The sequence below is a fragment of the Ochotona princeps genome, chromosome 1, assembly GCF_030435755.1.
Source record: "Ochotona princeps isolate mOchPri1 chromosome 1, mOchPri1.hap1, whole genome shotgun sequence".
Lineage (NCBI taxonomy): Eukaryota > Metazoa > Chordata > Mammalia > Lagomorpha > Ochotonidae > Ochotona > Ochotona princeps.
This window is the reverse complement of record NC_080832.1, coordinates 118022572-118035732: the sequence shown is the minus strand read 5'-3', so window position 1 is coordinate 118035732 and position 13161 is coordinate 118022572. Positions and strand designations below refer to the sequence as shown.

Sequence of the window (13161 nt, the reverse complement as noted above, 5' to 3'; positions counted from 1 at the left end):
TTACTTGGAACAGATTATGCTCCCCACCAGGTTGCTTAATGCTCCTTTAACATCCTTATTTCTGAGGGTGTAGATGAAGGGATTGAGTGTTGGAGTCACCACTCCATAGAAGAGAGCCATGAACTTGGGCTGATCCCTTGAAATGGAAGAAGGAGGCTGAAGGTACATGCTTATTGCTGGACCATAAAACAGCAAAACGACAATGAGATGAGAGGAACATGTCCCAAAGGCCTTTTTCCTTCCCTCAGAAGATTTAATCTTAAATACAGCATGTCCGATACTAGCATAGGATGCAAGAATTAGGCATAGAGGAACAGCTAACATGAAAATGCACACAACAGAGAGTGTAAGTTCATTAGCTGCCTTGTCACCACAGGCTGTCTTGATCAGAACTGGGATCTCACACAGCAAGTGATCCAATGTATTAACACCACATAGAGGCAGCTGTAATGTAACAGTGGCCTCTGAGACGGCATAGGTGATTCCACTGAGCCACACAATGGATGCTAACAAGATGCAGATGTGCCGATTCATGATGAGGGTGTAGTGCAGAGGTCTACAGATGGCCACATAGCGATCAAAGGACATAAGAGCTAAGAGCAGACACTCTGTGCCCCCCATGGTGTGGAATAAATAAAGCTGAATCACACAGCCCGAGTAGCTGATTGTCTTCTTAGAGGTTCCCAGGTTGAACAGCATCTGAGGGACAATGCTGGTGGTATAACACATATCCAAGAAGGAGAGGTTGGTGAGGAAGAAATACATGGGGCTGTGGAGCCGCGGGTCTAACCTGGACACCAGGATGATGGCGATGTTTCCCACCAAGGCCATGGGATATGTGATGAGAAGAACAATGAAGAGAGGGAGCTGGAGCCAAGGCTGGTCAGCAAAACCAAGCAGAATGAACTCTTCAGGGCGGTGGCTTTCATTCATCATTGTCACGATTCTGTTTGTTTTACCTACAGAAGGGAAGCTGAAAGAAAAACTGATGTTGTGAGGAATGATAAGTGCACTGGCCACTTACTCATAGAAGATGGATTGTGATAATTTGTGTGGTAAATAATATAAAATATCTTACACCTAATCAGATAACCTAATATCCTCTCATAACACTAAAATTTAAAAGTGATTACCCTAAGTAATCAAATTATTCTGAAGCTGAATTTCTTCCTACGTATATGCATTAACTTCTTCCCACTTCCTCAAGTTCTGGAGTTTTAGGATTAATTGAAAAGTAGAAGTGACTCTATTTTGGAAATATGTGAAACAATGGCTGTCAAACTTGGTCATGAATATCATGTAAGGAGGCTGTTCATATGGGTTTATTGGCTTGTACCCCCAGGTTTCTGATAAAATTGACATGAGATGAGCACCTGAAGTTAAATGACACATTTTCAGAAACACAGCTACAAGACATTATTGAAAAGCCAATAAGAGTAAAAATGTGGAAGCAGCAATAACCAGATAAAAAGGAGAGTGTCAGACTGGTCTTGTCCATCTCCAACTGTTCAGTAGAATAATCTTAGTCATCTCCACAAAATGTGAGAAAATAGTGAATTTAAACAAATTCATTTAAGTGATTTGAAATTAAGCAAGAGTTTACTTACTTCAAGCTCTAAGAGTTTACTTACTTTAAACTTTCAGTGAAGGAGTGATCATATAAATTCATAATCCATCTACAATGACCAAATTTTTGCTCTGTTCAGATATTTTGTTTTATAGGTACATGTCTTGTTTTCACATAGGTATGTAGTTTTAACTTTTGGTATTTGCTCATTTGAGTAAACTTAATTTATGGGTATTGTATGGCTTTTCTTCATCGAGGTAGCTTATTATGCTTTATTAATGTAGGAGTTTAGATATTTATTAGAGATCCACTGATTGCATATAAAGGCACTCCAAATAGTAAATGTGAAAACAAAATTAAAGAAGTTTGTATAGGTGTAAAAAATTTGAAATCAATACATAATCATTTCACAATGTTCCCTTTCCCCAAACATTTTGAAGCGCTTTTACATTTCCAACTCTAGGAAACAACTGTCAGAAGAGAAACTTGCTCCCCAGTTCAGGCCCAGAGATGCTCAACCAGACGCTGCATTGTGTTCACAGTTCATATTTTTCCCAGTTAAAAGGAACATTGAAACAATAATATTAACTAGTTGAATACAGCAGTATTTTGAGACAGATTGTTTTTGTCTAAATATTTTTCCTTCAGTGATGTCATCTCTAAAATGAATGATATTCACATGTAAATCTCAGATACCTTCAGAGTGACACGCTTCTGAATTTTGTGCTGATCAATACATGATTTAATGATAGTAGATTGCCTTCCTGAGATTACAAGGTATGTTTTTCCACATTCTCAATTTTATCAAATTCTCAAAATCATCCTTTGAGGTGTCACAAAAAGTTACTAAATTAAAAGTTAAATCCTGCCCTTTGATTATAAAGTATCCTAATAGATTCTATTGCAATTTTAACACACTAAGACAATATTGCAAAAAGTCGTAATGATTCCTATGACAACTTTCCAATAAATTTTTTAAGTACATTAGATAAACAACTTTAAAATCCTATGACAAAGAAAATTTTAGTATTTTATAACATTGTAACAATTGACTCCACTTTCTGCAAATAACTGTGGAGATTAAAAATCAGAAACTTCCACTGCCTTAAATATAGCAAGTAAAACATTGAAGCATTGAATTTAGAGTTTCTCTATTAAAAAGAAAGCATTTATACTTTAGGGATGTTTCCTGGATAAGTATGACTTCCTATACATTTTTTGGCCTGGGCAATAGTCAAGATGCTATATGAGCATACCAAAGTTAGTAGTAACTTATCTTGGTTTAAGTAATTCCCCAGGTAGAATTTTGTGTTTACTTGGTTTGAATTAGTTTAATTATTAAGATGAACATTCTAAAAATTACTCTCTCTCCATATTGTTAAATCTTGTGATGAAAGGGACCTGCTCTTTATTCATTTAACAATTATAATCACTTTCCATATTGTCCCACTAAAGATCACCCTTCTATTTTTTCAAACTTAATTTTAGATTTGATCTTACATGAGTACTTTAATAATAACTGATTCTAGTAGTAATACTCACTTCAATATGAGTTCTGCAATGTTAATATATTTGTTTTTATGCAAAATTGTTTGCATTAATTACATCATCAAGCCTAATCCCTTTATTTCTCTAAATATTTCCTTAGAGATGCCAGAGAAAATGTATGTAATCAAAGTGATTTATTCTGGGGTTCAAACACTAAAGTTTTAGACTTATTTTTAAGATTTTCCATGTCGTTTTCATATTTTTAAAGATTTACTTATATTTATAGGAAAGTCAGATATATACAGAGAGCAGGAAAGACAGAGAGGAAGATCTTTCGTCTGCTGATTCACTTCTCAAGTGGTCACAATGGTCAGAGCTGAACCGATCCCAAGCCAGGAGACAGGAGTGTCTTCCAGGTCTCGCATGTGGGTGCAGGGTCCCAAGGCTTTGGGCCGTCTTCAACTGCTTTCCCAGGTCACAAGCAGGGCCGGTAGAACATTACATTCTGGCATATACAAGGACTTTAGCCACAAGGGTACTATACCAGGCATTATTACGTTATATAACTTTTAAATCTTAGATTCCATCCACCTACTTCAAGTGTTATACTATTCCTATCTCACTACACAATATTGTATTTATTCTTGAATTTAAAAATATATATATTTATTTATTTTATTTGAAAAGCAGATCTACAGAGATAAGGAGAGACAGAGAGAAAGAGACATTCTCCATTTGCTGTTTATTCCCTAAATATCCACAAAGGCCACAGCTAACCTGATTTGAGACCAGCAGCCTGTAGCTTTCTTTAGATCTCCCATATGGGTGTACGGGTGCAAGGACTTGAGCCATCCTCCAATGCTTTCCTTGGGTATAAGCAGGGAACTCAATCAGAAGTAGAGCATCTGGAACATGAGCCAGTACCTATATGGTATGCTGGTGCCATAGGTAGATTAGCCTACTATACCACCATGGCGGTCTCTATTTGTCAATGTTTAAAGTCATTTTAGAAGCCTCCATTATTGCTGACATCTCAGTTTCATGTTCATCTGCATTTAATTTTTTTATATCTTCTTCATTTTTGTCACACACAGTATATTTATTTGTGGCCTTTTTGAATTTTGTATACAATTAAGCATTGTAAAAAGAATTGATATAGTGAATATTCTCTGTCATCACACATGAAAGTTAAGAGAAAATCCTGCCACATTTAGACAAGTAATTGCTGGAGATTGGGAGGGTACAGGGGAGGAAATAAAGGGAAGTATGATAATGAGTACCAAAACATTGATAACAGGTTTGAGTGTTCCACGGTACAGTGGGTTGGCAGTAGTTCACAGTGATGAATTATGCACTAAATAAAAAACTGGAAAGGAAAAGCTGCTAGGTTACAAGCACAAAGAGAAAAAAGGAAGTGCAAAGGCCATCTCTCTCACCTGATTCATTTATGTTCTATGTACGTGCCGAACTATTATACTTCACCCTCTAAACATGTACAGTCTGTACAAAATTCAACCATAAATGTAAAAGTTCACAGGACTGAATAAAAACTTAACACTTGACTATTTATTGCATAGATTGTTATTTCAAATTTAAATAATTTTGAAGTTGACAGCTAGAAGGATTGATTAAATGAGAAAGTTAATCATTTCCAGAACGACTGAACCAGATGTTTCCAAAAGTTTTGAAAAACTTCTATAAAAGGGAATGCTCTTTGTCTTCCGTAAGTACACTGGCCACCATACTCCAATCTAGGCTGAGAATGCCTGATTTAGAGCAAAACTTACCTTATTTTGAAAAATATCTTTCAACTAAAGGGAATTATGAATGATAACTCAAAGATGCCAGAAAAAGGGGGGGTAAAAAAACCTATGACAGCAACAGTAGAAAATACTGGGAAAACCTTCTGAGTGTGTTATTTGTACACTATTCTTAAGACCTCTTGGGTATTGTTTTCAAACAAACCACTTACTATTATCCCAGCTGACTTAGCAGAGAAAGTTCCCTGGAGCAGAGATCTCTATGGAAACGCTACTCAGGCATAATTAGTTCACTGATTTCAGGTTGGTAGTGTCTGTTATTTGGATGTGTTTTACATAACTTGAATTGGTCCCTCACTCTACTGGAAGCCAATTTTAAGAAAGATAGAGATGAGTTAAGAAGAATAAATGATCCTAGGAAATGCCTCAGATAAGAGATACTCTAAAACACACAGATTTAATTATTTTCATCTATAAAAATAAAATGACTAAGGCTACGAGTAAGTTGGAAAGAGAAGTTAAAAAGAAATGTTGTTGGACTGATATTTCTTCCCCAACAGAAAGGACTTCTAAGAAACTGTTGAGCAGGAAAACTTTTACTTTACTGAATGCAAAAGATGCTGCATTTTAAAATTAAAGGATGGAATTTGTTTTGAATTTGCAGACAAGTATTCTGTGTTCCTCATTTCTATACCTCTCTCCAGTTTCCCCATGCCACCAGCATCCATGGATTCTTCCACACACTTTTTTTTAAATGTCCAGGACAAAAGTTTGAAACAAGCTAGTATAATGTGAATAACTATTAACAAGGTGATCTTTTTAGTTAAGCCTTATCCAACAATGAGTTTTTATTTTCAGATAAAATAATATTCTCCTCATAGAGATAACCCATAAAATTGCAGTCAGATATGTGAAAAGTATTTTTGTTTCTAAATATATACAGAACCTGTAGTTTCAAGATGATTGAATAGAATGAGGACAATTTTAACATTTGGAGAAGGATTAGGCAAGGAGAAGAAAGAGGGTGCAATCCCAAGAAATAGGAGAGGACAGGCCAATGGGAGAGGGTACAGAAAGCACAGCAGTGGTCAGAGCTCTGCCAGCAGCAAGTGGGAAGGGACGTTCACTGGGAACTCAGGAGGTGAGCCCAGCCATGGATGTGGGTCCTGGTGTTTTTTTTTTTTCATCTAACCACGAGCAGAAACAGAGTGGCATACCCCAAATAGCCATTGTGGGAACAGGGTGGACGTTTTGGCCCAGTTTTCAGCAGTGTCACATCAGCTGTCATTTTGAATACTATGTCAAAGGCTCTGGGGAGGGCCGAAGTGAGCTGTTCATGCACTAAGACAGGGAGGAACTTAATTCAGTTTCAGTGTATCTCATTGGTTCCACCAGAAAAATAATACAGCATTGGCGTCTCATGAATTCCATCCAAAATAGGTCCAGGTTGCTCCAAGACCTACTGATAAGTAAAGAGGGATAAAACGTATCAGTGCAACCAGCACTACTGACAACCTTGAGACCTAGATCAAAGTCAGAGCTAGTGTTTCCCTAATCCTGGACAGTTGTGAAACCTGGAGTGAGAGAAACGGTTAGCATGCAACAGTGAGGATCATAGCAGGTGAAGAGTGGTGAACCTGGAGCTGGGGCTGCGGTACCATGGTGTAAGCATGAAAAGGAAGCCTGGGATGGAAACCTACTGTAGGGAGTGCTGCAAGTGACAACAAATGAAGAACTGGGCACTGAAGAGGACCAATAACATCAGTCTGTAGACCTGTGGGGACAACATAGCTTAAAAACCAGCCCCAAGGAGAAAAATCCAGTAAACAAAGTTGCATGGCCAACTGCAAAAGAATGACCCTAGGCACAATGAATGAGGTTAATGATATCTCCCTCACAAAGGTGCAAAAATTGATGTCAGTCTCAGAGTTAGACTAAGGAATTGCTGGATATAGAAGTTAAAAATTGTTACAAAGCCCCTTAAAAACAATGGGAAGCACATACAGGACCTGAAAAAATTTAAGGAGTATGTTACAAAAGAAATTGTAATATTGAATCAAAATCAAGATGAATAATAGATACTAAGAAAATAATACAGCAGACTAAAAATTCACTGGAAAGCCTCAATTACAGAAGGAGTGAGGAAGAAGAAAGAATCTGACTTGGAAGACACTTCTTGCAAAAATGCTGAAACTGGCAAAAAGCTGAAAGTGAAATGGAGTCAAGCTATGAAAAGCATAACTCTACTAACAACACCTTCTGGCATGGATGTGTGGAGAAAGGTACGCAACTTCACTGTTGGTGGTAGGGTAGGAAAATACAACCATTATGGAATTCAGTATGGAGAGTGTTAAGACAATTGAAAATTGGTCTACCATATGACCCAGTTCTTCCCGCTTCTGGTAAAATATCCAAATGGAAATGAAATCTGCATTTGAGAAAGGAATCTGTAATCCAATATTTACAGCAGCACAATCTACAATAGCAAAGATGTAGAAATAATCTTGATGCCCTTCAAAAGAGGAGTAGATAAAAAAGCTATTATACTACTCTAGGAACACTATTCAGGCATTAAAAACAATGAAATTCTACCATTTGCAACCATTATGCTCAATGCAATAAGCCAATTACCAAAGGACAAATATCACATGTTCTTTCTGATATAATCCAATCTTCATGCAAAACACAAGCTCAATAGATATATAGGCAAACATGTATACACATACATATGCCTAGATGAACTGCATAATTGAAATTAGCATATTGAGAAGTGAAGATATGTCACAGCACACAACTTTACTTCCAAATAAAAGAAGGACTCCCCGTGAAATTGTTCAATATGTCTTGACAATAGGATGCTGGGCTTTCCAGCATTGTCTATATCTACAATGTCTCAACACACCTACATAGAATGAAGGACTTTTGACTGTTATGAAGGACAATGCTACTGTAGTTATATAGAGGAATCAGTGGAGCAGAGGGAGAAACAGGAGGGGTAGAAGGTGAAATCCATGACTCTATGGAAGTGTATCATGAAAACAAAAATTAAATTCAATTTAAAAAAATCTTGCATAGTCCATGACTACATTATTTTGAAAAGCAAATTCAATCATGTTAAATAGCAGGTGTCAGGAGAAAGGCTTCCCTCTCACAAGCTATCTCACAGTGCCTAGTCTTTTCCCTTTATCTAATGGTAATCACTTCAATCCTATGGAGCAGAAACATCCTTCTCTGTTACACAGGTGCTGGGTGTTTTTCATTACCCATTCTCCAGCCCCAGATTCACTCTCCATCCTTGTGTATGTTTTTGTATTTATGAATTGTGCCTATAGAGGATGAATTGAAGCTTCCTTGATATCTGGCTTCTAATTAGGTTCAGCTGTTGGAATTTGGTATTTGAGGATTAGAGAATGAGAGAACAGATACTGTGATGTTTAGGCCCACAACGCCCTCTCAGACAGATGCATGACACCCTCAGTATTGATTAACATAAGTCACATCTGCTAGATATAACCATATTCATACAGATACACTTCTCTCTTTTTTTTTACTACTTATCATTTTCCATGACATAGTTTTATAAGCTTAAGGGTTGATCCCTTCCTCTGACTCTTTCCCCATTTTCCCCTCCACCAATTGTCACAGCAGTTACACGTGCTTTCTGATTTCTTGTACTAACCTACATCCACCCATTGCTACTTCAGGCCTATGGCTGGCATCAGGCTTCCCAATATGTCTGGCACCTGGGTAGTAAAGGTGCAAGCACAATTTATGCATACTTGGAGTTCCTAAATCTTGCCTATACCTTTGTAAATGCTTCCTTTGCTAAACTTCCCTTAATGGTCTGATTGGATTATACCGTTGGTTTTCTGCTGGGACCATAGTCAGCATGACTCTCCATAGAACAAAATCAAGGTCATTTCTGGCTTTAGAGATTTTGAATTAGCTATACTTTTGCTATATAAAATGCATTTCCAGAGCCTGGTGGCGCGTGGCCTAGCGGCTAAAGTCCTCGCCTTGAACGCCGCCAGGATCCCATATGGGCATCGGTTCTAATCCTGGCAGCTCCTCTTCCCATCCAGCTCCCTGATTATATACCCTGGGAAATCAAAGGAAGATGGTTAAAACCCTTGCCACCCTGCAGCTGTGTGGAAGACCTGAAGAACCTCCTGCTTCTTGGTTTCAGATTGTCCTTACTCCAGCTGTTGGGACCATTTGGGGGATGAACCAGCCTATGGAAGATCTTTCTGTCTGTCTGCTTCTCTCTGTAAATCTGCCTTTCTAATGAAAAAAGGAAGGTAAACTGTTATTGTGGAATTATTGTTCCCATGGATCATCATAAATTCAGTTTAACAGTTGCTAGAAACAAATATACATGATTGTAATTATTTTTATCAATTGACCATACTTTTTTATTCTTTTTAAAAAAAATGTATTTATTTTAATTGCAATGTCAGATATACACAGAGAAAGAGAAACAGAGAGGAAGATCTTCTATCTGATGGCTCACTCCTCAAGTGACCACAAAGGCTGGTGCTGCATCAATCCAAAGCCAGGAGCCAGGAGCTCTTCCAGGTCTCCCATGCTTGTGCAGGGTCCTGAGGTTTTGAGCCATCCTCGACTGCTTTCCAAGGCCGCAGGCAGGGAGTTAGACGGGATGTGGGGTCGCCACGATCAAGCCGGTAGCCATATGGGATCCTGGTGCATTCAAGGCGAGGACTTTAGCTGCCAGACCACTGCACCAGGCCCCACACTTTCTTATTCTTTACATGCATTAGAATTTTATATTGAAAATTTGGCATTTTAAATAATATAAATGGCAATTTGGTGAATAGATTTTCCATTCTCAAACACGATTGGCTCATATTTTATTTTTGTAGTTATTGATTATTTAAATAGGGACTTCCCTGAAGTAATCCTGTAAATTTGTGGGATGTGACCATGGGAGTTTTGACTCAGGTACCTTAGTGTTCAGCTACTAATTGGACAGAGATGATCTTCATTGCCTGAAACTAATAAATCCTTCACTTTGCCAAAGAGCACTGTGTGCATGTTGGGACAACGTCACCAATTATTTTCATTCTGATCTATCATCTGCAGTAGACTTATCACCAAGATGTATATTTTCATCAAAAGAATTTTCCTTGAGGGAAATTGTCATATGTGAGGTTGGACTCTGAGGTACAATAGAAAAGATAATGGTAAGATGGTAAGATCCAGGAATTCCTCTTTATTTAAAAATGAATCTTTATCAGTAAGAAAATGAAACATGGAGGACTTTCTATGAGTAAGAAAAAGAGCCACTCTTCCTGTTGTGTTGGGACTTTGTGGTGGTGGGAAGGTGTAAGTGTTACACCACTTGTAGAGTAAAAATCAGAGCAAGAAGGCTGCCTTGCCTGTATTTGTCAACCTGAAACATCTAAATGTCAGAAAGATAAAATTAAAACTTTTACTAAGAGACTATACTGCCGTGATAATACAGGGAAAAATAAGAGTGAAAATGACGAGGAATGAATCCCTAAACCTACAGAAATGCGTATCACTGCCCATGTTTTGTGCAATGCAGTACAAGCTGAATATTGAAATAGCTCATTATGATTGTTTTCAATTAATTAAAATGAGCATATCAGCAGCAGAAGCTTGTGAGGTATAAATCAGTGGATTATGTACTCATTATTTGGAAGTGGACCATATATGTACACAGAGGAAGGGAGGATTTATGAAAACTCCATACACATTTGCTTGTAAGAATGGCAGATTTTTGTAGTCAACAGCAGATTCAATGTTAGCTTACTAGAAAGGGACCTAGCATAAAATTGTAATACAACGACAGGCCCATAATGTGAAGAGTATACATTGTTGAAAAGATCAACATAATAGTCTTTTCAGACACCATTACCAACTTTGCACCTTATCATTTCTAAATGATGTTTGATGATTTGTCAATTTCATTTATTTTGTGTTTTTCTCTCTGTTATATTCCACTTCCTCTATTTTTCACTGCTAGCCACACAAGGTTCTGATTCTTCAAGGACTGAACCATTCTATCTCTCAATTATTTGAAAAATACCCCAAATTTTTACTTGTAAGTAGGTCATCTCAGCACAGTTGGGAGACTTTATATCAGTGCTAACACAGAAGTTTCTCAGGATTTCAAGGCATTTATTTATTTGATGGCCTATAATTAATTTATTGCATACATAAAAGAGTTAAACCTGTTGCTTTTTAGAGAAAATAGGTTTTTGTTGTTTCTTAGTTGTCTTAGTTTTAGAGGATCAAGGAAAAAATTTGAAACAAGCAGCAATAAAATATGAGAATTAACTCATTAAAGCTTCCTGGTAATATTTAAAAAGAGTGGACTTTGAAAAAAAAAAGATTAACCACAGATCATATCCACAAGAGTAAAATGATGAATTTCAGTGTAAATTATTTGTATTTATTTATCCAAGTAATACATAAAATAGTAGCATGTGGCTTTATGTCTGACTGCATGAGCATGTAAGTAGCATGTATTCCTTGTGAATGTTAAGGATTATTGCAGAAGACTCTTCATTTGGATACAAACTTAGTGAGTTGATCCACATACTCTTGCTAATTGCAGGTAAATGTAATGTTAAGTTTCACACATACAATGATATCTGACAAACTACAACAATGTACACAAAAGAGTACTTGTAGTTAGCACAGGTGCTAATGAATGCTAACACTTTGCAGAAGAGTAAGCTGACAGGTATTTTCAAAATAGGAGATACGCAGAGTTAAATGTGGGCAGTGCACAGCACAATAGCTATGTTTCTTCTGTTCCCTGATGACACAATGAGATGACAAGCTTCCTCATTGCCCCTTTCATGTCCTTGTTCCTCAAAGTGTAGATAAAAGGATTAAGCATAGGAGTCACCAAACTGTAGAAAAGGGACATGAGTTTGTTCTTGTCCTGGGAGTTAGCGGAGGAGGGTTGTACATACATGATAATTACTGGCCCGTAGAAAAGTGACACAACAATGACATGGGAACCACATGTGTTAAATGCCTTCTTCTTCCCTTCTGAGGATCGAATCCTGAGCACAGTAGCTACAATGAACCCATAGGACACAAGGATAAGTGACAAGGGAACAAGAGAATAGAAGGCTCCCACAACGGAGAGCAGAGCTACGTTGAACGTGGTGTCAGCACACGACATCTTGATCATCACCGGGACCTCACACAGAAAGTTGTCTACCTTGTTGTTACCACAAAGTGGAAGCTGGACCGTGAGAGAGGCCTGAAGTAAGGAGTTAGCCAAGCCGCTCAGCCATGTCATGGCCACGAGGAGGATGCAAAGTCGCTTGTTCATGATCGCTGGGTACCTCAGGGGCTTGCAGATGGCAAGGTAACGATCCAAGGACATGACAGCTAAGAGGATACATTCCGTGGCCCCCAGAAAATGAAACATGTAAAACTGGGTCACACAGCCTCCATAACTGATGGATTTATCTGGTCCCCAGAGGTTCCGCAGAAGCTGAGGGATGGTGGTTGTGGTAAAACACAGGTCCAGGAAAGAGAGGTTGGAAAGGAAGAAGTACATGGGACTGTCAAGACGAGGATCTGCCCTAGACACCACAATAATGGAGATGTTGCCCAGGAGTGTGAACACATAAGCCATGAGCACCATCATGAATAGGGGCATTTCCAACCAGGGATAATCAGAGAAGCCCAAGAGAATAAAGATGTGTGGAGAACTTGCATTTCCTGGATGCATGGCTCTTGTTTCTCTCATTGGTGGATCCAGGTGACAACAAGGATTATGTCAGTACTGAGTTTCTCTGGTTGTCCATCTTATGATTTAAAACAGAGGGAGTTATGTAGAGGTTTGATCTGCAGCTTAGCTCTAGTGACTCGCAGATATGAAAAAATATGAGTCTAATTGTCCAGAAAACATTATTTCTGCATCTACTCTAAAAAAATTCAAAGCAAAACTACATTTTTCTAAGAAATTCAATACAGCAACTATTATTTATAAAGTATTATTTGAACAGAAGTTTCACAAATGACTTTATTCCAGAAAGTTTATGACTTGGAGGAATACGTGCTTCAGACCCAGTCCTTGTGACTTACCTCATGTGCACATTTCTGTCGTTCATAATCTTTAGGTCCTGGGTGTGCTCCTGCTAGATTCTTTAATTGCTTCACGTGGATTCAGAATTCATTGAGCTCCTGGAGGATTGCTCTATTTGGCATGAAAACTTATAAACTTGTAATCACAATATGATTTTATGTTATTGCTTCCACACTGTAAGTTGCAACTGCACATTTGAACAGTTACATGTTATTTTATCCACTTATTTATGTCCCTTATAAATGTCACTT

At 37.8% G+C, this 13161-nt stretch overlaps 2 protein-coding genes across 2 annotated transcripts; both read right to left on the bottom strand.

Annotated features, from left to right (window-relative positions):
* On the bottom strand, positions 1-5543 carry LOC101523162 (olfactory receptor 2B11-like). The gene is made up of 2 exons (XM_058670122.1): positions 5510-5543; positions 1-959 (listed from the first exon to the last, which is right to left on the bottom strand). Exons 1-2 carry the CDS (start codon positions 5541-5543, stop codon positions 1-3), a joined length of 993 nt encoding a protein of 330 aa, XP_058526105.1.
* A 6059-nt stretch (positions 5544-11602) lies between these two features.
* On the bottom strand, positions 11603-12562 carry LOC101522913 (olfactory receptor 2B11-like). Its single transcript, XM_004598432.2, has one exon. The coding sequence runs from the start codon at positions 12551-12553 to the stop codon at positions 11603-11605; it is 951 nt and encodes a 316-aa protein (XP_004598489.2). The 5' UTR covers positions 12554-12562.
* Between the last annotated feature and the right edge of the window lie 599 nt (positions 12563-13161).

Excerpts from the sequence above, each read along its gene's own strand:
- LOC101522913 (XM_004598432.2), bottom strand. The coding sequence starts at position 12,553 with ATGCATCCAGGAAATGCAAGTTCTCCACACATCTTTATTCTCTTGGGC.
- LOC101523162 (XM_058670122.1), bottom strand. The coding sequence starts at position 5,543 with ATGGATGCTGGTGGCATGGGGAAACTGGAGAGAG. Across the intron at positions 960-5,509 it reads CATGGGGAAACTGGAGAGAG|GTAAAACAAACAGAATCGTG; the intron begins GTATAGAAATGA and ends TCCCTTCTGTAG.